At 38.7% G+C, this 26,312-nt stretch overlaps 3 protein-coding genes across 7 annotated transcripts; 2 read left to right on the top strand and 1 right to left on the bottom strand.

The window, feature by feature from the left end:
• Nucleotides 1-2,032: 2,032 nt before the first annotated feature.
• LOC103713704 (uncharacterized) lies at nt 2,033-6,569 on the top strand. 2 transcript variants are annotated; one of them, XM_008800713.6, is made up of 2 exons: nt 2,033-2,374; nt 3,552-6,569. In XM_008800713.6, the coding sequence occupies exon 2, from the start codon at nt 3,701-3,703 to the stop codon at nt 6,029-6,031; it is 2,331 nt and encodes a 776-aa protein (XP_008798935.2). In that variant the 5' UTR covers nt 2,033-2,374; nt 3,552-3,700; the 3' UTR covers nt 6,032-6,569. The 2 variants fall into 2 exon arrangements, with proteins under 2 accessions (XP_008798935.2, XP_038986885.2); XM_039130957.3 differs by having other exon boundaries at nt 2,368-2,698.
• Nucleotides 6,570-11,539: 4,970 nt separating this feature from the next.
• LOC103713705 (nuclear transcription factor Y subunit C-1) lies at nt 11,540-13,798 on the top strand. 4 transcript variants are annotated; one of them, XM_089926883.1, is made up of 3 exons: nt 11,557-12,553; nt 12,623-12,716; nt 12,900-13,798. In XM_089926883.1, the coding sequence occupies exon 3, from the start codon at nt 12,952-12,954 to the stop codon at nt 13,621-13,623; it is 672 nt and encodes a 223-aa protein (XP_089783009.1). In that variant the 5' UTR covers nt 11,557-12,553; nt 12,623-12,716; nt 12,900-12,951; the 3' UTR covers nt 13,624-13,798. The 4 variants fall into 4 exon arrangements, with proteins under 4 accessions (XP_026662989.4, XP_089783009.1, XP_088566330.2 ...); XM_088710204.2 differs by having other exon boundaries at nt 11,558-12,346; nt 12,447-12,716; XM_026807188.4 differs by lacking the exon at nt 12,623-12,716 and having other exon boundaries at nt 11,540-12,553.
• Nucleotides 13,799-18,274: 4,476 nt separating this feature from the next.
• On the bottom strand, nt 18,275-25,678 carry LOC103713738 (uncharacterized). Its single transcript, XM_039130959.3, has 3 exons — nt 25,445-25,678; nt 18,689-18,802; nt 18,275-18,596 (listed from the first exon to the last, which is right to left on the bottom strand). Exons 1-3 carry the CDS (start codon nt 25,551-25,553, stop codon nt 18,550-18,552), a joined length of 270 nt encoding a protein of 89 aa, XP_038986887.3. The 5' UTR covers nt 25,554-25,678; the 3' UTR covers nt 18,275-18,549.
• Between the last annotated feature and the right edge of the window lie 634 nt (nt 25,679-26,312).

The following is a 26,312-nucleotide window of genomic DNA, read 5'->3' on the forward strand; positions in this document are numbered from 1 at the left end:
TTCCAGGCACTACCATACAGAACAGGAGAGATTAAAACAAACCATAGTTCCATGCCCAGGCTCTGCCGGTTGGAAAAAGAAAAATCTTGTGCATTGCACATTCAGGACTCTAGTTTTGATAAGTAATCTGGTTGCATTTTATTCAAAGTCTTTTCTTTTATTGACAGTTTTCCTCTGTTCTTTTGCCCATTTCCCTCTTTCTTTTTGTACTACAATAGACAAATTTCTCTATGCTGGTTTTGGAGAGGATTAATAGTCTAGCAGCAGCACTTCTTCTCCATGGACAAATTAAGATGCACTTCTTCTCTATGGATTAATTAAGATGGTTTTCTTTAATGTACATTATTTTCCTTTTTATGTTTGACTGCTTCTACAAGGAGAACTAAGCTTGCAGCCAACTTACATAGTCTTATCTTGTAACTATAGTTTTTCTTAAATTTCCTTTGCATTCTTGGAATACATAATTGAATTGCAGGTACTTAGTAGGCTCCTATTATGTTCTTAGTTTTCTTCTCCAGCCTAAATGGTTTTGATCTATTCTGTGCCAATTCCAATACCGTATATACTTGACAGGTTTAACACTGCATCTGAGGCCATAAACTTGGATGTCTCAAAACAAGTTAGTTTGTGTGTGGCACTTTGACACCAGGAGCAAAATGGAAGGATGATAGTTGTGTATGGACTTGCAATGGAGACCATCCCTTACCGATGAGATTTCATAGGTTTTCAGCTCACACATTCTGGATGGATAATTCAGTGGTAACTTCTCATGAACATCTAGGTTCGGCTAAGCTTCAATTCTGAAATAAAAGATGAAAAGATCATTCCTTGATGCAAGAAAAAATTCATGGACAAAGAGACTTCTATTTTTTTTGAGATAGTACAAAAGGGCTTTTGTTCAACAACTAGCTAGTTTATCCACTGTTGAAATGACACAGAATTGTTGGCAAGTCAGCCACTACAGTAAGCCTAGCTGCTGATCTATTTCTTGGAGTCTTCTCACATTGTGAAATCAAAATCAGTTATTAAAAGCAATGCTTCAAACTGAAGCTGTATGGTTACCAAGCAGTACTATCAGTTCTTCCTAACTGTGCTGACTCCAAGCATGCAACTAGTGTCTTGTATCCTGACTTTAAATCCAATTAAGATAGCACTTCTGAATGCATTATATGAGCAAGTTTCTTGAATTTTGTCAACTTAGAGATATTGATGGTTCAGTGGGGGATTCTATCTATGTTCAAAAAAGCTCTGTTTTATTCCCTCTATATTATACAGAAGAATTAATGTAACAAAGGAATGGTAATTAAATATAGTCAGCCTCACAAGAAAGTACAAGTAATTTGGTATTATCATACAAACTCAAAAATATTTGACACTGAATAAGGAAGTTTTCCTTCTTTACCAACACATACTAGCATATATATATATATATATATATATATATATATATATATGAATTATGTGGAGTCTAGTGAAGGGAAACAATACCCTGGTAAGAATAATAAGAACAATAAATTTTTAAAGATCATTATTAAAGTATGAAAAATGATGTAGAGGGCCCTAAAAGCAAGCAAATGGGTGGACCCACAAGTAAGAAAACTCCATGCTCAGGGGTTACGGAATCTAATGGGTGGCTCCAGTGCTCTCTCCCCTAGACCCAATGTCCAAGTTAATCTAACTTCAAAGGGTGGAGCCTCTAACCTTTCACCCTAGTTGATCTAACCACCAGGGTAACCATTTACCCTAACTTGGATGCAACTTAACCCAACACTCTGCAAGGGCTAAAAGTCCTAAAGTTTCAAAGCCTCCCTTATTTGTGGGTCCCACATGGGGTATTTATTAGCATGGAAATCCTTCACATGTGCTGTCCTGTTGACCTATGTATTCTAGTAAAATATCAAAAAGAAAAATTAGGGATTCTTCTCTATTACTTATAAACAGAGATCAAATGTTATTTAATATTACATTCAGATTTATAGTAATACTCATATCAAATAATAAGCATTTTATTTGATACTTTCTTAGTTGGAATTATAAATTGCTACAAAATGACCAAAATGGCAAACCACCCCTTGGGTTAGGAGTTAACCCTTTCTTTCATCTTACATGAATAAAGGTAGGTTAGGGTTAAGGGAAATTTTTTTTAAAAAAAATAGCAGGTTGGGACCTTTTTCTTTATTTTTCTTTCTTTTTCCTCCATAGGTATTTGGTATTTGGGAATTTTTGTTTTGAGGTCTGAGGGGGGGTTTGACTAATGGTGTTCAATTTCCCCCCCCAATTTTAACATTTTGGTGGGAAAAAATTGGAGTTTGAGGGCTTCTCATGCGGCGTCGCGATTCAAATTCCTCCATCTACGTGGATTCTAGCCGAATGGGTAATCGCTCCTTCCCTTAGATTTCGTTCGCCCTATCTCCTGAATCTTTTTGTACCACCGGCTGTGGTCTCTGGGCGGAGATCGGGCCATCTAGGGGTTTTAGGTTTTGAGCTAAATAGATCGGAATTTTCCGAGCCATCGTCTTTTAATTGCTTTTCAAGACCAGTGATATTTGTGAAGTGATCGAATCTTAGTTTTCTGTGGACTTCTCGGTGTTGTTTGTGCTATTTATTTGCTGTCATGTAGGGTTTCGGTTTTCCAACGGCATGGTGCTTTGGAGATCCGAGATCCTTGGAGAATTATGGATTTTGGGACTTAAGAAGGGTGAGAAAAATTTGGGTCTCTCTGTTTGTTAGTTTTACGAAATGGAAAGTTACATTTTTTTATCATTTTTTAAGCTTTGATGTTCTTGTGAAATGTGATCTCACTGTTGCTTAATTGACTCTTTTATTTGGTCTTCTTGATTGATAGATATTGTCAGCTTCTGATTTGAAAACAATCCACCATCAGGGTTTGAGAATTACTGGTCTTCTGATTTTAGATTAGGGATTGATGGGTGAGGAGAGGAACTGAATGGTTGATATTTATGTGTTTTTACTTGTTTTCATTTGCATTGTGCGCTTTATATGTCGTGTTTGCAATAAGTCATAGAAGCTGAAATAATGGATTTTGAAGTTTTTCTTTTAATCTGTTTTTGTATTCACTGCACTTCATATTCTGTGCTTATGGTAAGTTTTTGAAAGGCCGAGTGATGAGTCCAATGAGCTTTTACTTTGTTGGGTGCACATCTTGCTTTATGTGTCGTTCTTGTAATAAGTTTCTGAGAATCTGAATAAATGATCTTCATATTTTTGTTTGCTTCTTGTATGTATTACACTTATATTTTTGTTCTTGTAGTAAGTATTTGAGAAGTCAAATGCTTAATCTTGATGTGTTTCTGTTTGTTTCAGTACAAGTACACTTTGTATTTTGTGCTTGTAATAAGTTTTGAAACTTGAATGATATTCTGCATGCTTTACGTGCTTTACATTACAATTTACATTTTGTGCATGTACTTTGTTTTAGAGAAGCTGAACAATTGATCTTAATATGTTCTTACTCGTTTTGGCACTTTGCACTTTGCACTTTGTAATTGCATTAACTTTTCTTTTGGGTTTTGTGTTGTTTTGCTGTTTAGGATATGGGAGAATTTACTAGGATCAATTGGTTTCAAGCATTGAAGAATTTATTGTTTCAGTTAGTAGAAGTGTAGATTGTGCTGTTGTTTGTCTTGAATGGAGAGTTTATACACGGGAAGACCATTTGTGTGAGGATAGAAGGCAGATAATGGAATGCAATAGGGATGAGGCCCTTAGGGCAAAAGAAATCGCTGAAAGGAAGTTCAGTGCCAAGGACATTGTGGGTGCTAAGAAGTTTGCCCTGAAGGCCCAAAATCTCTTTCCATCACTTGAAGGTATCAACCAGATGATAGCAACTTTTGATGTTTATCTCGCAACACAAGTGAAAGTAAATGGAGAAAGCGATTGGTATGCAATTCTCTGTGTGAATGCTTCAGCCGATGAAGAGACTGTGAAGAAACAGTACAGGAAACTAGCTCTCCAGCTTCACCCTGATAAAAACAAGTCAATAGGTGCTGAAGGTGCTTTCAAGCTTATTTCTGAAGCATGGAGTGTTTTGTCTGATAAGAGTAGAAAAATTATGTATGACGAGAAGAGGAATGGAAAAGGATTCCAGCAGAAAATTTCTCAACCAAACAGAGATCATTCTGTTCCTAATTCTTCCAATGGTTTCTACAGTTTTGCCCAGAACACAACATCCAGTAAAAGAGCTCGGAAGAGTACCAGTGGTGTGGCTCAATCTGCTGTCCCCCCTCCATCTCATCCATCAAAACTCGATACATTTTGGACCTCATGCAACCGATGCAGGATGCAGTATGAGTACCTAAGAGTGTACCTCAATCACAACCTTCTATGTCCCAAATGCCATCAGGCCTTCTTGGCTGTTGAGATCAGTGTTCCTACTAATGCACCTAATTCTTCTGTTTCTTATTCAACTAAGCGGCACCAACAGAATTCAAATCATAGTTCTACAATGAAGAATGCTTATGGTCATGAGAATAACTCTGCTTTTCCAGCAACAGGACACACAGGATTCCAGTATGGAGCAAATGTTGACTCCTATAGCAATTCAAACTTCCAATGGGGTTCATTTTCTAGTTCAGCTGGTGTTGCTAGCTCAACAGACTCTGCTGCTCGGGCTGCAGATATGATTCATCAGACATTTGAGAAAATAAGAAGAAAATATGAAGAAACACAAGCAACAATTAGATGGGAAGAGGTTCCTCGGAATAAGAATTATGTCTCAAATAATACTCTTGGTGGTTCTGGAAGTTATAATGCTAGTGCAAGTGGCAATGCATATGGACAGGAACGACCTACTTCTAAGGTTGGGAAACCTGCAAAGAGAAGAAGAAATAATGGTGGGGACGCTGGTGTGGATCGTGGCAGAGATGGAACAGAAAAAATGGTGACAGGGACTGGAAAAACTGGTGCTTCTGAACTGGAAAGGGCTAATGGTGTTTATGGGGATTTTGGTAAGGCCAGAGTGACTGGTAGGCAGAACAATTTAAGCAGGGTGCAAGTTGACATTAGGAGTATACTGATGGAGAAGGTTAAAGTGGCAATCCATAAGAAGTTGGAAGAATGGAACTTGGATTCTGCAACCAAAGTGACAGAGAAGGACATGTCAAAGCAGAAACAAAACCAAAAGGACAGTGAAAATGTAGCAGATACGGTTGTTGGGGATGCTGCCGATCAGAACCAGTTAAATCACTCCAGAATTGGCAAAAAACAAATTTCTGGTATCAAGGATTCCCCAAATGACCGTAGTGTAGATTCTGATAAGAAAGTTACCAAACCTATATCAATTGATGTTCCTGATCCTGATTTCAATGATTTTGACAGGGATCGTACAGAAAGTTCTTTTGAAGGTGATCAGGTATGGGCGACTTATGATAATGAAGATGGTATGCCCCGTCTATATGCCCTGGTTCAAAAAGTCATCTCACTAAAGCCTTTTAAGATTCGCATGAGTTTTCTCAATTCAAAGTCCAATAGTGAATTGGGTCCGTTAAACTGGGTTGCCGCTGGTTTTTCCAAGACATGTGGAGATTTTAGGGTGGGGAGATATGAAGTCAGTGATACAGTCAATATATTTTCTCACAGAGTTAGGTGGGAGAAAGGTTCTCGAGGTGTTATTAGAATTATTCCTAGAAAAGGTGATATCTGGGCACTTTACAGAAACTGGTCTCCTGACTGGAATGAGCGCACACCTGATGATGTTATATACAAGTATGAGATGGTGGAAGTACTTGATGACTATAATGAGGAGCAAGGTGTGTCAGTCACCCCCTTACTGAAAGTAGCTGGTTTCAAAACAGTATTCCATCGACATCTAGACCCGAAAGAGGTTAGAAGGATCCCCCGAGAAGAGATGTTTCGTTTTTCCCATCAGGTTCCTTCTTATTTGCTTACAGGTGAAGAAGCTCATAATGCTCCAAAAGGTTGCCATGAACTAGACCCAGCAGCTACTCCTTTTGAACTTCTTCAAGTAATTACAGAAGTTAAGGAAGATGCGGTGATGGAGACTGCTGAATGACAGACATTTAGTTGATTGTGGAGTCTTTAGGTACATTTGTTGACTTTCTAATGTCAAACATAGTGGACTTGTCCCAGTATCCAACATTCATTGGGCTCCTAATTTCTATCATGTCATGTTTTTTCTCTTTTGGCTGAGGACTTGGATTAAGATGCCAGGGTGAACTTCTTGTCATCATTGGGCATCTCTTAACCCCAATCTTCTCTCAAAAAGGAGACTATTTGGATGAGATTCTCAGGCATTGGTTTGCGGACTTGATGCCATAGCCTCATTATGGTGTTTCCACCTTTCTATGATTCCCAAGGTGAATGCCTTTTTAAGTACTCGTTCCAGCTACTCGATTTGCCAACACAGATAAAATTCCAGATGTATCCCTACCTTGTGTGTTCATTTACTTGTTCTTATGTATTTCTTGGAGGCATATGCCATCATTTTCTAATATGTTTGAACTTCATGATTCCGATTAAAGGCTGAAAGCTCATTCAGATTTTATGATAATATCAAGTCACTATTCCCAGTGGTGCTTTTATTGTGCTCATGTTCTTTGTCTTACACGGAGCCTAATATGTGAAGGATTACATCTGTTGGCATTTTTAGTTACAACTATGGTTTTAATTCAGTTTCATAACTTGGTATGCAGATATATATATTGATCATTATTGTCATTATTTGTCAGTTATTGTCAACAGGACCATTGACTGGTATATTTTCAAGTCAGAAGACTCAAAAGACTGATTTCATGCATCGTTTATGTTATATTTTTTATGCCACTTGTATGTGTTCCAATCACCATATCTTTTGACACGTATTCTTAGTTTTCCCTTTGACAATCATATCAAGTATTTGTGTTTGTCCAGAGCATTGCAAGTGTATTTACTCCAACATATATAGAGTTTCCTGAAAATCTAATCCAATTTGTACATCATTTTAGCAACTTGGTCAGCAAGTTGTATTTGGGTTGGTTTTTACAATATTAGAGGTCTATTTTTGTAAAGAATTACTTTACTGGCCACCAACAAAGAACAATCAATTTTGTTCTTGCATATTGTGCGCTTGATTTGCATAAGTGGAATCCTTTGTTACCGATGTTAAATTCTCCTACTCCTCTTGAATTGGCATATTGCTTGTATTTTTCCTTATGATTGTTACACTTCCAGGAGCAGAAGACCATTATAATTGCTGTTCTTTCTCTTGGGCTATGAGATACACTTAGCAGTAAGTTTTTGGCCTTTTTTCTTTTTATGGTTATATAGACTATGCAAGTGAACTGTTATGCCTTGCTTTTCTGGGGTTTCTTCTATGGGACTGAACTTACAGGAGGAATGCTTGAATGGAGCTTATATGTTTGTCCTTTGTTCACCTGCTAGTGGACTGACTAGTTGGTAGAGGCGTGTTTATTGAGTGACATAATTATAATATGACAATGCTTTTGGACATTGTGCTTCATGAATCCATGAGACCATGTCCATGTCCATTTCTCACATGCATAAGCCACTGGAATTAGCTCAAATATGTAATACCTAACTATGGCTGTGGTAGAGCATGTCATGAAATTATCATGGATGTCAAATCATAATTCCTGGTATTTCTGCAATTTCGGCTGGGGTTGGGGTGGTGCATGTGTTTCTATCTGCGAAGCACATACTCATTATGCTTGGTTGCGCAGAATGGTAGTCACATTGTTCTGTGTTTCTCTATTGAGTGGGCTTGGCATGGTGAGGCTTAGCATGCTAAACATGGACTTTCAGTAGAAAATTAATTTTGGTTCCATGTATGCTCCAGTTTGGAAGATGGAACTGTAATAGTTTCATTTCTTGTTCGTTTTAGGTTCAGTCTTTGGAGAAACTTTCGTGTTACTGTCCATTGCAAGCGAGGTCCTTTGACATGATTCTTGCGAACACATTCCATGTCTGTCAGTGTGTGCTTGATTGGCTTATTGGGATATTTTTTTGCTTGCAGACTGACAAGTAGTTGATCATTTGAACATGGGCTTAAGATGCTCAACTGTCAAAAATTTAGGCTTCAGATGCTTAGCTTCGAAAGATTGACTGTAGTTGTATGTTACAGTGCCACCCATTGTTTAATTTTATGGACTTGAAAATGTGGGCACGTATGGAGAACAGATTGTTTTCTTTGCAGACCTCAAATTTAAAGACCTCTCTACTGATCCATTGTTAGGCCCTGCGTTTTCTGACTTGTTACTCTTAAATTATCTATCCAGATTATATAATCTACCCTCATGTTCCCTGATTATTGATTGGAAGAGTAGTTAATATGGTTGTCCTGTAGTTCGTACTTATCTTTTCCTTCTATTAGTTTATTCTGTTCAGGCAAACTGTAACTAGTACAGCACCATTGCAAACTTGGACTTTCAGCCTGGGAACTGAATCAGAGGGGCTGGCATTTATAGTATGTTCTATGATAAGTTGAAGATAACACTTTGTTTGGAATATATTCTGAGGTGGAGCATGATAAAGATTTAATTATGATGCACCCAATTGTCATAAAGGCAAGTTCTTGCTGCTCGTTGGTTACTTCAGACAGCTAGCAAGTGCCTGAAAATCGAATGGAGTGCCTGTCTTTAAACCCACTGAGCTATCTACCCATAAGTTCTTGAAAAGCTTGGAGTGCTGCAAGCTAGGTTTTTTGGGTCATGCAGTGCCTTTAGTAATTTTAGTGTCGTCCTGATAACTTGGGAAAAGATTTCTTTGGAAAGTGCGAGCTCACCAAGCTGGTAAAGTTTGGTGGTTGGACCATGGATGGGTTGATATCCTGCACTCACCAAAGGCTGGAGGGTTAAGTGTATATGGGAGAGCTCTCTCTCTCAAGTGTAGCCAATTGCTTATGGATCACTTTTATTAAGATCATCATATCAAAAGTTAAGATTTTTATTTGTCTTTGGGATCTGCAACTGATGAATATAGAAAACTTTTCTGTGTCTTATTCTTTTCTGTTTCTGGAATAGCACAAGTTATATTTTAGAGTATTCAGTGTAAACTCTTCTCAGAGACTGCGGGGATGATAAATGGTGAAGCAATTTCACTTTCCAATAACATACTGGCTTCAGCATGACTATTATTAGTGATCTGTTAGTAATTCAAGCACTTCCAGATTTAAGGCATGATGATGACATTTAGAAACAGGTTAGTAGGATCCTGGACTGCATGTCAAAGAGCTTGTGTTACATGGCCTGAGTGCTTTGTCAGTGGTTATACTCCTCCGAGACTCCTCCATAGTAGTTGTATATATGGGTGGAACTCCCTCCTGTTACTAAACAAAGTAAAAAGAAGGAAAAAGGAAGAGCAAAAGGAAAAAAGTGGTTGTTTTGCTGTAAACTATCCAGTTCTGTTTGATGGTCAGATTGCACAGTTTGAATGTTGAGGCATTATGATCCAATTTGTGACTTTACGTCATTGAAGCATCGGGAGTGCCAATATGCAAACAATAACGGGTTAGTTCCATTTGCCGGCCAATTGAAGTGTAGTTTCCACTTTGCTACAGCGTGGAATCATTAGAATTGGACGAGACCAAAGGCCAAGATTGGAGAATTCAGCCATGCTGTTACCTTCAAAACCTCAGGTCCGAGGTGATTTAATATCCGAACAGGTTTGCTCATGAGTACTACTTGGTGCTTAGCTCGGGGTAGAAGGTTTTAAGCCTTGTCATGTGTGCCTGGAATTTTTCTGTATGGTTGCAAATGGACCAAAGATGGTACACAAGATCAAGATGTATGATGTATGCCTAGATGCTTGATCGAAGAGATGATGAAGCTAAGTGCTTGATGCCAAGTCAAGGAGGCAATGGAGAACAGGAAAATGGCCAACTATTCAAATCAAGCAGGTCCATTCTGGGGACATCAAAGTAGAGCTGTCTGCGAGACCAAAGCCAGACTACTCTTTTTAGAATTGAGAGGGTCTGGAGTGGGCTTTCTTTGTGACTAGTCTTTTGAGGCAATCTATTTGTAATTAGTCACACAAAGCTGATTGCCTTCAGGTCTCACATTGTATTCTATTCAGTGGCATAAATTGGAGGTGATTTCTTAGGTGAAGCATAAGCCACTATGTTGATGGTGTGGAGAGTAACCAGTTACTTTTAGGCTAGTGGGTGTCTTCTAATTCCCACATATAATAAGATGGGTGCTTCAATTATAGGCATGCTCAAAGGAGAGGCAAATATATCTTCTAATTAGTAGTCATCTGCATGATTGCAGAGATTTTGAAAGAGGTTCTCTGCCATTTTTTTGGGCCATTTGCATGTGATAAAGCAAGCAGTCCACCTACCAAGGTAAAGCCATATTGTAGTGGCCAGAGTTGTCTTCTTCCCACTCAATGTCTTTGACCAACGCATAAGTCCTCCCACCCCTGTTGTGTCAGTGTCATCAATGATGAACTTTTTTTGCAAAGGTGACTTTAATGTTCTAAAGCAGGGACCTATTATAAAACCCAAACCCATACAGGGTAACAGGAGAGGGGTCATTTGGCTGACCACCATGAGACTGAATGCGGTGTCATCAAATGACTTTTGATGCTTGTTTCACCAATCTGCTGAAGTTCTGCAGATCCCTGTCCTAATAAATCCTATACTAAGGCTTTCCAAGGGCTGATAGGGTATCATGGAAGTTTCACATGTAATATAAGTGGGTGCTGCTATGTTACATGTCTGCTTAGAAAGTCTTTGCCTCTTCTAGAAATTGCATGCACCTCTCCCATCTTTTAAGAAAAACGCTATGATGATTACAAAAAATAAAAAAAAGAAAAGAAAAAAAAATACTGTGATCATGACCTTCAAAAAAGTAAAATAAAAGAACCCTCAATACTCCCTTGTTTGTGGGACCAAGCATCACATACTGGTGGTCCTTGGAAGTCAGAAAATGATGTTTCTTGCAGGAAGAGGAGAGTATAGAGATTTTTTTAAAGGTTGTTATCATTGCACCGCTCATGAATTCAGTTTCCTATGAAAGGTATGCCTCCTTTTCCCTTAGTTACTTTTCTATTAATTTGTCAAAACCCAGCAAAATAGAAGGTTATTTTTGCTTAAAACATTGGTAATACTTCAGCTTCAATGTCAACATACAAGGGAAAAGTCTATCAGCATAGAGGAATGGCTCATAACATGTAGGAAGTCTAAGGAGGTGACTAACCACACAGTCAAAGAGATAAATAGATTTTCAAATATGTTTTTATGAGCCATAAACAAGGCAATATTACAGATATTCAGAATCTAATATACGAGTTCGACGAGCTACCTTTTGTTTGGTGGCCAGGATAAATTCTTTGCAAGTTGAAAAGATAATGCCGTGTATGGGAGTTTTAACTTTCGGCAAGAACTTAGCCATCTTAAAATGTACTTATTCCCTTCCCAAAAAGGAAATCTTATCATATCTTAGCAATATGTAGAGCAGTTTTCTCCTACAAGGAAACCAAATCAGAAAAAGTTGCACATAGTATCTACTTTTTTTTTTCTTTTGAGGGAGAAAACTGGAGAATCTTAACCTACATTGGTTGATTGATCTTCTCCTAGAAGAGAATACCTATATCATTGATTAATACAAGAAGTTAGCACTCCAAGGTCTCAGTCACAAAGATGGCAAACCTTGCTCATTGGAAATTTATTGAACCCATTGAGCGTGCTGATGAAGTGAAAAGTGGATTCTCTTAAGCATGTTATGAGGAGTGAAAACGGACTTGGTTCGCAGTCTGATTCAGAATTTCTGCACCACAATGAGCAAGACTCCCACTTCCAGACCAATATCCATACACAGCACACCCTCCCATCATTAGCTTCCTCCCTCGTTGCCTCTCCTTTACTTGGAATTCTCACCTCCTCCTCAGCACTTTTGAAACAGTCCTCTCTTTTTCCCCCTCCTCTTCCTCCTCCTGTGACTTCAAAAATCTTATCTTTCCCCTTCCAAGTTCTTGGAAGCACCCCTCTACTAAGTCCAAAACAAAGCACAATAGAAAATATCTTTTTAAGTCTATCTCTACACAGAGAAGCCTCTATGGATATGGTTCTTTGGTCTCTCCACATCTTATCCTCTTTCTGTTTCATTCCTCTCCCTGTCTCTCCTATTAAAATCTGAGGTCTGGCCCATTTTAGGCTCATACCTATTCCTGCGTCGACTACCACCATCAAAGAACCTTTGGAGCTCTTCAGCAAAACAAAACAAAAAAAGAAAGAACCTTTGGAGCTCAGAAGGACACGGGGAGAAGTTTCTTTGCTGTGTCTCCAATGCCAAAAACTGACCCACCTTAAAATTCCTTCTTTTCTGATTTGCTTTTGCTTCTCCGTTCCCCCCATTGGATTAAAGGCCAAAAGGTATAACCTTTCCTTCTGGTTTCGAGGTAAAAACAGGCCCCATTTTGAGTTTCAACTCCGTCTCTCCTATTATCTACCAGAATTTTATAACCTTTTTTAGCGGAAGAATCAACAATAGGCACTAAAAGAAAGTGTCTTTTGAACTCCACTGGCCTTTCTTCACCGAGAATCCGATGCCTGCTGCAAAAAAAGCTCAAATTCTGTCAGGTAAAAGAGCACTACTCTTTGCTCTTAACTCATCTCTAATTTCGAGTCCATGTTCTGCTCTCTTGTCAGATAAATATTGAATCCAAATAGCCAAAAAACCAACATTTATCGCTCCAGTTCCTTCTTTTGCCACCATTATCAACGAGGCTTCAAACTCCAGAAGGTGAAAAACTATTCTCTCTCTCTCTCTCCCCCCCCCCCCCCCCCCCCCCCAAGCTAATATTTATGTTGCACTTGTTTCAAATTTCAACTCCATTGCCTTCTTTTTCTTCTAAGTTTAAGCATCATTTTTCTCTAAACTAGAATTAAAAACTAGTTATTCTTGAGCTTCACTGGTGTTTGGCAGAAACTTGGGAGTCCTGTAGTAGTTAGAATCAGAGAAGGTTAGAGAGTGGGGAATGGACAACCAGCAGCCACACTCATTTCCACAAGCTCCCTTCCACCACCTCCTCCAGCAGCAGCACCAGCAGCTCCAGATGTTCTGGAACTACCAGCGCCAAGAGATCGAGCACGCCACTGACTTCAAGAACCATCAGCTCCCCCTCGCCCGCATCAAAAAGATCATGAAAGCTGATGAAGATGTTAGAATGATATCGGCCGAGGCTCCCATCCTCTTTGCCAAGGCCTGCGAGCTCTTCATTCTTGAGCTCACCATCCGGTCTTGGCTCCACGCCGAGGAGAACAAGCGGCGGACCCTGCAGAAGAATGACATTGCCGCGGCAATCACGAGGACTGATATATTTGACTTCCTTGTGGACATTGTTCCACGAGATGAGATCAAGGAGGAGGGGCAGGGACTGGTGGCAGGTGGCAGTGGTGATGCTGCTCCTGGGGTGCCATACTACTATCCTCCAATGGGGCAGGCTGGGTCAGGTGTGATGATGGGGCAGCCAGCAGTGGCTGGGATTGATCCATCAATGTACATGCATCGCTCGGCGCAAGCTTGGCAGCCGATGTGGCAGCAGGGGCTGGCGGAGGATGGGTCATATAGTGGAGAGGGTCAGGATTTTGATGGGCAGGGCTATATTGCTCATCCTCCTCCCCCTCCCCCACCTCCACCCAGTTCTTAGCTGAGACAAGGAATGGAGAAAAGGAACAGATATTTCATATTGTTTCAAGTGCTTTTCATTGAGATTCTGAATCTGCAGATGCAATTTATGTGACGTTGGCTGTGATTTTTAAACTTTGAAATCATGTCACTTAATTGTTATGAATTGCTGGAATGAATTGTTCTTTCTATGATAAGTTTCTGATTTTGTGTCATCCTCCTCTTTTATGTTCAGTTTTAAAACCTGTAGCTCGGTATCTTTTACTTATATGAAGAAGGAAATGTTTGTTCTGATTCAAGCTTTCATATTATGTCATATAATTAGTATGAATTGAGAAAACAGGCTCTTATTTCTACAGTCCAGTTTACAGTCTAATGTTATGATATCTTGTTTCCACTTGTCTTATTAAAATAAGAGGCAAGATCTTTCTGTTGAATTTCTCTCTGCATAAGTTTTGGTTTCAAATGAGAGACAGTCACTTGAAATTTATGCTTTCTTCTTCCGAGTGATATACTTCGCTCTCTGTATTGTCTTGATGCTGAATTTTCATTTTTGACCTCTGATCTCATCTCCCTTTCTTTTTAAGCTTTATGTCATCTCATTATAATTTGCAAGAGTGAGGAATTGGAAAAGGAGAGGAGTCTGGTGTGCAACTACTAGTCTAATGTGTCTGAAAGTGTGCTTTTGCCTTCTTTTTCGGGAAAAAGTCTAATGTGGATTAAATACAGTTACCCTTATGTCATATGAAAAATTGAAATGCTGTTATAGCTTGGAAGTTGATTTCTCTGAAAGTGCTATTTACTTTCATCGGTATAGAGGCTTTTTCTTTGCTACTTCACTGTACGCATTCATTTAAAGTTGATTCTTCTTGTAGTTTATTTTGAATGGCTGGCTAAGATGTTTTCATCTGACTAAATATTCATAGAGAAAGCTTTGCAGTTATATCGTTTTATTTGAATGAATAAAAAAATAAATATAATTTCAATCGAGAAAACTTCCCTTTCGATATCTGCCATTAGAACGACAATCTCAGAGAACAATCAAATTATTACTATACTGCAGATATTGATCTAGGCAGAACTCAGCTACCTTACATAATGCTGAAGCTACACAAGGATTTTACAGCTTAGTGCTTGCACATGAACAGTGCAGGAGAAGCCATAGTACTGGAATCTCTTAAAAAGCCCGGGCCCATTATCAGACCTAGCACAAAGTTGCCATTGATGGGACTAAAGTGAGGTCAAATATTCTATATGGAGAATGATAATTTAGGATATAATACCTGTTCTAACTTTGATGAACAATTAACTGCACTGGATATTATACAAAACTGGAAATGTAAATTCTTTTGTTGAATCATGCAAAACTGGAACGCACAGTCCTAAAGTCAATGGTAAAAGTTATTTTTCTTCCTAGGATATTTACCTGTTTTAACTTGGACGAATAATTAATTACACTGAGGATTTCCCTAAGTCCATCGAGGAAATAAAAATTTTGGCAATGCAAAATTCTTCCATTGAATTATATAATACCAGAACGCACAGTTCTCGCCTGACACAATTATGAGAAGTTCTACGACTGAATAGCAGTCATGGAAGTAGCAGGGTCCAAACTAGTTTAAGCTGTGGAAGTTAAATGGCTGAGGAAACATGGGGACAGTATGCATATACAAATTAGTTTTAAGGATATTGTGTTAAGTCTAATATCATATTTTATTCAAAACCTGTATAAGATCATAACTGATATATAGTCTCAGAATGATTCGGATTGGTGAATAATGGAACAGGCCATAAAAGCTATATGAATACTTATAAAGTCAAATCCCAACTATTAGTTAGTTTATGTGGTAGAATTTAATCATTAAGCATTGAAACTATAAGCATGTCAAAGTCACAAGCATATGCAGGCATGTAATTCATCACCTGGTCATGGCATATCTGCTGAAATATCTTCATTTAAGAGCTAGACCATAAATGCTGCGTTGACAATCCCATGGATAGCTGAGAAACATCTTGAAATGAAAAAAGATAAATCCTCAATACAAGTCTGTAATTGAAGAAGCACTTTGCTTCCAACCCCAGTCACTTCCATTTGATGATTTAGATAAAAGTGACATGCAAAAAGCAGCATTATTGCTGTTGATGATAAAATGAAAAGAGACACTCTTTCACTCATGGGCATTAATATCTCGCGTGATCTCTTTCACAAAGATGACTGAGATACTTTCTAAGCCTTAAGCAAGCACTCATATGGATCACAATAGTTTAGAATGTGGAATCTTTCCTTGAATTGCATAGCCATTATTCTCACTGGTAGCCATTTGACTGTGCATGTCCATATTTAAAGTATGAAACTTCCAACTTCGAAGCAATAAAATGAACTTTCTGTTGAGCTGTCGAAATATGTACATGCATACAATACTACAAAATGCAAAATAGAAACACAAGAAGACTTGAGTTTACTTCCACTATCATAATAATTGTGGGATGAAAAAACATGCTGGCTCAATTTAGTTTCTTTGCTTGTAACTTTTAAAACACATTTAGAAGTGATAAGATTGGAAATATGATTTGGCATCACTTAATGATGTATCACTGTAGTTATAGGGGTCTAGGTTGCTCCAAAACATGGATTGATTGTAAAAATATCAGAAATATAACCTTAATCTTTGCAGCTGAAGCAGTCCAGCACCTTTTAGGGACAGCTCCACTATTCTCACTTTTTTTGTTTCTTCTCTTTGGGTTCATCTCCAGTTTTTGTTGTGTTCTAGTTACAACAGAACTCTCAGACCTCTCTTCGATGCCATGCATGCAACCACACCTACTTTGCTGCTATAGAATGACCATGGATTCAAACAATCAAATGCTGATGGCTCCAAAATTTAATTTGAACCATGTCTCTTTGAGGGGAAGATTTTAATTTAAGCCTTGGCTTCTGTGGTGACAAAAGTTGGGAGACTGGATTAAGATTTCCATTGTTCCTGTCAAGGTTGGAAGGCGCCAATAATGGAGAACTCCAGATTAAGAACATACCATCTCTGCTGGAGAACTCCTGCATCAGTGAGGACGCATCGGAGAGATAAATTGTTGAGCATTTGTTCAGGTCCTTCGTGTCTAATCACCCTGTTATCTTATTCATGAGATATCTTTTCTGAAGATGGGAATTTCCTAAGTAAACGAGGCAAAGGGAGAGTGGCCAGAAGAATTGAAGCAGCCATTGCTTCTCCATTTCTGAATATTTGGGATGATAAACTCTAGTTAAAAAATGTTATTTCCAACACCCAGATAATCTGAGGATAAGAGATTGTATCCTGTACTTGGTAAGAGATCACAACCTCCTCTTGGGGTCCCTATCGCATTGACATCTTGGATTTGTGAGAGGAGGGATTAGAATTTCTTTTTTTTGAATTTTTCCAACAACTGATTGAATCCAATCCTTGGTTAGAGTTTGCAAACCCTCTGATCAGAGCCTCCATCCTCGCATGGCTGAATTTCTAAATTAGAAGAGTTCTGTTTGATATTTTTACTTACTGAGTTCAGGATATTTTGTAGTCGAGTGGAGTAGTTTGAAAAAGTTCTCAAAAAAAAGAAAAAAGAATAATTGTTTAAAAAAGTGACTGACAAAATTTAAATAAAATATTCTAAAATTCAAAACTCTTATTCTTGTAATATAATATAGATAAGTGGACAAAAAAATATATATAAAGAGATATGGAGAGAATCTAAGGACAGTGAGGCCACTGCTATCCATTACCGAGTGTTTTGGAATATACTGAAATTAAGCTAAACCGGTGACTTCCAATATCCAGATAGCCTTGGGTTTATGGGATAACCCCCACCACCCCTCCAATATAACATCCTCCCACCCTACCATTCCCACCTTTCACCTCTGTGTGAAATCTCACACTGATAAGCTGCCTAGCCACCCCAATAGGCCCTCAAAAGTTGCAAACAACCAGAAGGTGATTTAGGCTATGTTCTTGTAACTCATACGACGTCCTAGTTATGAATCTGTTCATTTCGTCACCAAGGTTTTGGACTGTTTAAATCATGGAAAAGGTCCTTGGATGAGTTATGGAACAATTGAATTTTCCACTCTTTAAAGTTTGATGATAGGAAAGTAATCTAGAAGCGAGTCTTGCAAAACCAAGGAACATTCTTTTCCTTTCCAAGGATTTCTGAACAACCAAAAAGAACCTTAACAATGACTCTTTTCAGATCAGAACCAAACAACTCAGTACTAACAAGAGAGAACAAAAGCTGAAGCTACAAACAAGACGGTCTAATGAAGTGGAAGACAGCAAAAGTTTTCGCTTCCTCTGAACCATCATGGAAGCAGGACCACGAGCAAACCTTGGAACCCTTCACAGAACCCCCTTAAACATCGCTGATGATCCAAGGCTCCTGCATTATGGAAGATTATTGAGAGGCCACCAAAGTTTCATTTTCAGATAATAGTCTATCTGTATTCCACCAAGACCAAGCTCAGCCACACGCCCAAGGTATCCCTCATCTTTTTCTTTTTATGCTTTCTTTGCACAAGGCTAAAGAGGTAAACATCCTAATGCCCCCACTTGACAGCATCAAAATGCAAGTTGAACAGATTATTTTTTCCAGGTAGGAAGGAAATAAAAGGGTGACTGCTAAAAAATAGAATAGTGGTCTGATCAAAATTAACAAAGATTTTCATGCTTCAATATTTCTAAAAGCCCAAGGCAGCAGGATATAAAAGTCTTGCATATAACCATGCTTCCAAGTAGAGATGCAGGACAGTATTTGCAGCCTATGGTATTGTGCCACTACTACATCTAGATTAAGATCCAAAGACCAACCTAAACATAACATTAAACAGCCAATGTGCCCCTCTCATCTATCAAATCATAAAAAGCTACAGATGTGCTTTTAATTGGGTCTACCATGCACAAATCTAGATTTCAGGGCAGCACCATCATGCCCCTTCTGCAAGAGTCCTTTTTGAGGTGCTGATATAGAGAACTGCATCCACAAGAGAGGAAAACAAAATTCTAACCACATTCGCCAGAAAAATACAGTAAAGAACACGGATGATGTAGAATTAGAGAGGATACCATTATTTCCTCTGATAAAAGCATCCCCATATTTGTTCTTAAGTTGACCGTTGACATATTCTTCTGTTTGTTCCATTGCAATATTCATATATCCATCCAAACAAGCTAGAATACCTGCATGAGAAGCATATGATTGCTAAACAAGAGGATCCAGGAAGAGCATACAGTTTTCAGAAGATCTAGGATATAACTGCTCAAGTGATGGCATTGGTGCAATTGCGCATTGACAAGTTCATCGGTAGGTAATATAGTTTGTGATTCTACAAATATAAACTGGGTCAATCACTTGACATAAAGGCTTGCTTTTTGCTGGGTGCATGGAACAAAGGAGAGAATTCATTATAATCAGTAAAGGCTGGGAAGAAAATTACCAAAAAAAAAAGAAAGATGAAATGGTATTTAACATAAAATTGCTAATAATTTATTGTTATTGGTCCCACAATACTGAATGGTACAAACTTAAAAATTCAGCTGTCTGGAAAACAGCAGGTTGTAAGAATAAAGATAACCATGACATAGATACTAATTCCATCCCAAAGGCATGGTGCTAAGTTGCATCAAGGGATGCTGGATTTATTCTGATATGAGATGCTCTGCACTGAATAGGTATCACAGTTAGTCAGCGCATATATTAATCTATCTTGATATCCTTCTTTTGGGATTTTTTTTTTCCTTCTGGTTGGGATAAGTTGTACAGCATCCACGAATGCATTCCAAATGGATAAAGACCAAATGAGAAATCTAACATAGAGGGCTTTCTTTCGTTTTCTTCTTCCTTTCTTTTTTCCAAATTTTTGTCTGATGAGGATATATTTGAAATAAAGGAACAAGAACATAATGCCACATAGGGTAGAATCCATGGAAGTAAACATTAAGGGCCACAACCTTAGACAGATCACCTGGCGAAAGATTGGCTAAAAAAATTGGCAAAAAGGATATATATATATATATATATATATATATATATATATATACATGACATCTTCACAATAATGTCAAGCTACCAGTGTCTCATAGGCCCACTGACCCAAGATGTCATTTCGTTACTCCTCCAACTATTAGTGGGAAAGTGAAAGAGCTTGCATGGTCTTAAGCAAATAAATGAGGCCATCACATGAGCCTCAATCAAATAAAGGACTACTTAAAAGCAAGATGAACATTGTCATATAAAAATCTAACTGACAAAGCTGGAGGGGCCCAAACAACTAAAAGAGTCCTCAACAAAGCTGGCAAGTTGAAATTTTGGTTTAAGGTTATGTATAATGAGTCGATAACAACAAATTTCCTTCCAAGTTCTATGCCAACTCAGAAAACAGAATCTAGCTTCGTTGTATTGATCTTTATATGAGTTTTTTCTATTGAAGAGGAAGCTGTAATTATCGGCAATCTCCATGTATCCCTTGTTAGATTTTCTTGATATTTCCTATTAGTATTGATAGAGCTATAGAGAATTTCTTGAGCCTCTAGGTTGGAAGTCAAGAAAGAGACCTCCTTTTATGTGGTTATGCTTTTGGCAGGCCTCCACTGGTTTTGACTGTTTTAAGAACTTCTTTCATGTTTTCAACCCTTTCTATGCATTTTTTTTTCCGTCTAGGTTGCTCTACATGTTTCTTTCCTTCAAATCCTTCTGTCACAATCAAGAGGCAAAGGAGTGGTACCTTGGCTTGGCCCATTCCAATTACAAACTCCAAAATGCTTAATCTGAGAAGTCTTGGAAAGATTCTATTACTCACCTCACTTGGTGATGATGGGCCAAGATGTGTGGCTGGCAGGAGCCATCCTGGCTCATTGATTGACCCAGAAGATGGTTTTGGTAGAATCCCAATTACTTACACTAGTTTGGACTCGCAAGGATCAGTTTTGGGTCTAACATTCACCTTTATCTGTGGTGCAGAGTGAGGCGGTAAGTTCTAGAATGGCTTCCCAATGAATTTATGATTTCCTTCATAAAGAGTTGATGTTCCTGAGCTTAACGGAAATCTCAGAAGTCAAGATGTCAGCATCCACATTTGATGCCTTATATCCGACCAGAGTATCAAACTTGACAGGTTGGGTTGGGGCCAAGGGTGGCCAAGGAGGAGCAGGCCTTAATTCTCATGATAACCACTTGTCCATGGTGGCCAAGGAGGTGTCAAATTAGTCCTCAGTCATATATGTTCACCAGGGATGCCAAAAGAAAATTCACCATTCTTTATGTATTCAATGTAATCATGGCCAAATTTAGCACATTTTGTCTATTTTCATCACATGTCTAGATAAAACAGTAATTCGAGCATTAGGCCATAATATGAATGAAGAGATATGCTCCTTGAAGAGATACGTTATTTACACTTTATTTAGAGTTATACATTATTTACACTTTATTTAGAGTTGTTAAACTTCAAGGACGACCATCCCTCTGACCTCAAAAATGATCGTGTTCTCTATAAAAATGTTGGAAAATCTTTTGCTTGAAATCTTGGCAATCATAATGGCCCAAAATTCACTATGTTGTATCTTTAATGTTTCATAAGACAGCCTCAGCATATCGATAACTGACTTGTGCAAAGCCAAATATGATCAGTGCTCTCATGACTTTGGACTAAAAAATGATTTGAATGATAAACCCTTTTATCCTTCATGGTGAAGTTGGAAGGTAATCAGTAAGGATACCAAAGGGAAAATGTGTGATTTTTTGGTTAAACAATAAACTGTATATGCTAATGCTAGCTTGGCTCAACACAATGGAGGAGTCCAAAGATCTCTCTCATTAAGATCTCCTCTTATAACAAGAAAAAAATATTAATTCCACTCTGATGCTCAGGCACTAGCTCTGGTTTCTTTTTGCTCTCTGACAAGATTCCATGGTCAATTCATAAAAACTACTCAACAATACAAAAGCAGCCTGAGATAGCTAGAAGCCTAAAAAAAGTGGACTACAAACCAACTCCTACTCCTATCTTTAATGACTGCCAGCAAACTCACTAACTTTTTGCTTTTGAACTAACACTTTCTCAGATTGGATTTTTCCAGCTTCATCTTAATTCAGATCCTTCCAAACTCATTTAAAAATGAAGTACAAAGCTAGCATAAACACAAAAATATAGCTCTCAATAGGAAGGGAGCAAAGAAGGATGCATAAAGGTGAACCCTCATCAATGAGATAAAGTTTGTTGTTTATGGATTTAGGCTTATAATTTTGTTTAAAAGGAAATGATTTCAGATAGAGTAGGAAAAATATCTCAAAACATATAAACAACAAACAGAATCCATATTAATGGAGAAGAACAAACAGGACCATTGTTCTTATACTGATGGAGGAGAACAAACAGGACGGATGCATGTGGAAACAATAGTCTTTAGATATGAGAAGGCTATGAAACTACTAGACATAGTACCATGAAAGAAGTAAAAGAGTTCAGCTCAAGGTTAGCAGAATCGTTCCGAACCAGGCAGTTCCAGTCGTACTGAGCCACTCCGGCGGCAGATTGGGATGGTTCTGGCAACGAAAACGAAACCCGTTGCCGAAGCAGAAGAAGGAGAAGGAAATAAAAAAAAGAGAGAGCGGGCGGAGAGGGAGGGAGAGGGAGAGGAAGAGAGAGGGAGGTGAAGGCCAAAGAGAGAGAGAGGTGAAGGCCGGTCGGCGGAGGGCCGGCGAGACGCGCGAAGGACGCTCCTCTGGGCTCTACAGCCAGAAAATAGGTCGGGTCACCGGCCTCCAACGGCCCTCCGCACTTTCCTCTCTCCCTCCCTCTCTCCCCCCCCCTCTCTCTTTTTCTCTCTCCCATTCGCCCTCTCCCCCGTCTCCTCTATTATGTTGGTACAGGCCCAACACGACACGACGCGGCCCATACCGACCCGTGCCGCCGGAAAACCAGGCCAGGGCCCGATATCGGCGTAGCTGACCATGGTTCAATTGAAGGATAGCCCGAATGAAACCAGCCCACAAATGTTGAGGACTTAGTCTTGGTGGTTATTCTTGATTTCTAACATGCATCAACACAAATAGCACATATATATGATAATAAAGTCACACTTTTGAACATCATTTGATAGCATGAAAATTAGAAAAGAAAAAATTGGAGAGGATGTATACATTGGGAATAGTCCATCTCAACCACATATACATCTTGTTAAAAGAGAATAAACCTTAAGAATCTAACAATCACATAATCCTATCATAGAATTAAATTTGAATGACTTAATATGACATTATGGGAAAGGGTGATAGGATATTGACTTAGTCAATTAGAAGATGTATTGTAAGTTCCATCTAAGCAGTAAGACAAGGCTTGTATGATATGCCAAAAAATGTAGTGAACCAAAGAAACTGAATGATGGGAAAGTGTCATGTTGTCAGACAAGTTAGGATAGTGGGAAATGAGGTCAGTTTCTAAAAAGCAGTTGTGGAAGGCTAATTCACATTGAGAAAGGACACCACAACCAGACTTTCTTAGGTGTGGAAGGATACATATATAAGCCATCACAAATTAATTAGTAAATGGTGTAGAAGTACTAATGAGGAACGATAATATGTGGCGCACGGACCCCTCCTGTAATGATGCAAATCATTACTTACCAGTAAAAGCAATATGGGCCTTGTGAATGAGGAAAAACCATTGAGAGGTTAATACAGTCAAGCTAGTGGGTATTATTGGCATGCTTGAGCTTAACCATGTTAGAATTTGAAGCAATAAGTATAAAAAAGTAATGGAGCTGAAGTTATAAGGCAGTTTCTCAACAAATTCATAATAATGCTTATCAATTGAACAAGAGATTAAGGATCTCCACGGCCACAAGCATTCGAAACAGATAACTTTAATTAGAACCCAGGCCTTTATATAAGTTGTTCATGGAAAGGAGACATATCCTTGATCAATTGCAAAGCAAAATGCCCTCTTTATAATCCAACAGTTCCCTGCAAAGTATACTAGTATTGGTTGCTAAGTCTCGTTTCTTGATCAGGTTGTGTTTACAACTACAGATCCTAGTGTGAAGGAGGATGTAAAATACCATGAAAAGCAGCATACATTTGAGAGAAAGCAAGATAGCATTTTGAACATGAAAAAACATAAACATTGAGAGAATATGGCAATGGACATTTCTAAAAATGTTCCAGATAGGATAAGGGTTGTTCTGCTACACAATATAGGAATCTAGCTTTTGCAGATCTTGCAGAAGCATCAAGCAATCCGATGAAATTTAATCTAGGAGCCATCAATCTTGCTATATGATCATCCATCAATCTTATCTTTTACTACCAATAAAATATGGTTAAAAAAGGATTGAGAAGCATACATCCCTCAAATTGTTGTCACATGCTTTTCAAATTCATACTCCTCCCTCCTCGATTCACTGTTTGCATGCCCTGTGCCATAGTCATCTCCAGCTAGAGGCAACCTTCAAGCCTTTATTTGCCACATAGGTTCACCACCTTGAAATCTTCTAGGAATCCTGTCTACTTTCGCACTTTAGGAGGAATGTACTTCTATATATCCAACTCTAATGGCCCTTCATATCCTCAGAGGAATAACATTAAAGTTTTTAAGTGATTAAGAGACAAGTTTATGTCCCTTCCTATCCAAGTCATACATGAATGTAAAAGTGGAAACTACAGAAGGTGGAGTTCAATGCTGGAAACTTGTCCTTCAAGAGCTAAGATTGGTTGGTCTAGATCTTGAACCCGCCACTCTTGATTTTTCTTATGATTTCTTTATATGCATCTTTAATGAATCCAAGAGCAGTCTTCTACCTAACTCAGGAATGTAAGCACTTGAAGGAACCAATAATTCAATGGTGGGAGTAAGTGAGAGATACACATTGGGTCATAATATCACTATGAAATGTTTCAATCAAACACTACCCTTGTAGATAATAAGGCTTCATGGATCAAATTGCATAATGGAGATGACAAAAATGCATGCAGTCTAGAGGCAAAAATTGTGGTGTGAAGAAACGTTTAAGGGAAAAATCAGAAATAAAGGAGAATACTGAACAGTCCTTGTTCAACATGTTGGTGCTTACATGGAATATAACGAAATTTCAATTTGGTGGTCATAACAAGAAGTGTGATTATATTTATGTCAAATGCAGAATCATCTTAAACGTAAGTTTGAAGGAAAATGTAGTTTGTGATAACCAGAAGAAAACGTGAACTATGGTGGCTTGGGCTAAGGAGCTAGCCATAAGAGGACAGCCTTGGATTGCCAACTCAGTTCTCTAATCAAAGTGATATTAATCATAAACATTATGAAAGATTCTAAATCTCACGAAGATGAAATTGTCACACAAATACCTCAGAGTGATAACTAGGACTCATCAACCCAAATCAATAAGTCTATAATTCTTTCTTCAATTTCACTGTCATTGAACCCATCTCACATTACGAATGATAAGAGGCCACAAAAATTAGCACAGCTCCTCATATTGAAGCCGAAAAGGATTGCTCTTTTATGTTTATATTTTCGAAATAGTTACCAGCAAGCATCAAATTCAATGCCCATAACTGTTAAATCATTAGAACGTAACCAGAACTAATAGAAGATATAAAATTAAAATTGCCAACAAATATCATTAGGGTTTAAGCAATAAAGGGTTTTTCCTGTATCCTGATCCCAGAACAAGCAAGAATTCCGAATAAAGGCTTCAGCAGGGATCGAAGATTTCGAAGAATAAGAGAAAAGACTCGGCCTTTTTTCGAATCAGGAACTAAAATTAGAAGGGTAGAGACTATGGGCAAATATAAAAAGTGAATCCCTAGAAGGAGGAGAGAACAACCTCTGTAGTCGACGCCCGAGTTGAGCTTGACGACGACGGGGCGTCCCCGGATGGATTTCAGGAAGTCCGCCGGCGTCTTTACCCCGCCGCCGCTGCCGCCGCCGCTCATATCTCTCGTTCTGGCTTTTTCTCTCTCTACTTTCCCTCGCGCGCGCGAAGTCGACTGCAGGCCGCGCAGGGGGGTAGAGGGAGAACGCAAACCCGTTCCGAAACCGACCCGAAACAGGATACGTGTCAGTGCTACCAAAAAAAGAAAAAAAATGGACGCGTGCCCCAAAAAATTGGGGCAATGGGTTTTTAGATTGGATTTGAATCTTAAAAATCTGGTCCGACTCGTATTGGGTCTAATCAAAAAATATAGGCCCGTATTGCCACCGATATAGCAGCACGGTTGGAACGGGGCTAAGATTCCATCGGAGTGGCTCAGATTCGAAATGCGCGGGCATCGATTAAATACGGAACCGGATGTCCCCCGCCTAGTTTGTCCGGTAGAGTCGTCTGCTAGTACTTAGATAGTGCTGGTGTGACGTACTCACACATATAAGGAGTTGCCATATTGGTGGGGCTCCCCCGCGTGTGAAGAAGGTACGAGTAAAACTTGCCCATATCGAACATTTTCCAGTAGAAAGGGGCCCAGTGGACCCCCCCCCCCCCCCCCCCCCCCCATTTTCAAAGAAAAAAAAAGAAGAAAAAAGTAGGCCCGTATTCATGGCTTGATTTATGCCATTAGTAGTGTGAATAGAGGCTAGCAATCCCCTACCCAATCTAAAACCAGCTTCAAACATAGATTAGGGTATAAAAAATAAATCCAATAAACTAATGGATAGGGTTTGGATTCCAAAATTAGACATGAGGTGTTATTGGATTG

Source organism: Phoenix dactylifera, chromosome 13 (assembly GCF_051530095.1).
Source record: "Phoenix dactylifera cultivar Ajwa chromosome 13, Ajwa_hap1_PhDact_Kaust_v1.1, whole genome shotgun sequence".
Taxonomy (NCBI): Eukaryota; Viridiplantae; Streptophyta; class Magnoliopsida; order Arecales; family Arecaceae; genus Phoenix; species Phoenix dactylifera.

Bases quoted from the DNA above. Each gene is read 5' to 3' on its own strand.
- LOC103713704 (XM_008800713.6), top strand. From the start codon at position 3,701: ATGGAATGCAATAGGGATGAGGCCCTTAGGGCAAAAGAAATCGCTGAA.
- LOC103713738 (XM_039130959.3), bottom strand. From the start codon at position 25,553: ATGAGCGGCGGCGGCAGCGGCGGCGGGGTAAAGACGCCGGCGGACTTC. The intron at 18,803-25,444 runs GTTGTTCTCTCC...CTTCTCATGCAG, and splicing joins CTCGGGCGTCGACTACAGAG to GTATTCTAGCTTGTTTGGAT. The intron at 18,597-18,688 runs GTATCCTCTCTA...TTGTGGATGCAG, and splicing joins TTTTATCAGAGGAAATAATG to TTCTCTATATCAGCACCTCA.
- LOC103713705 (XM_026807188.4), top strand. From the start codon at position 12,952: ATGGACAACCAGCAGCCACACTCATTTCCACAAGCTCCCTTCCACCAC.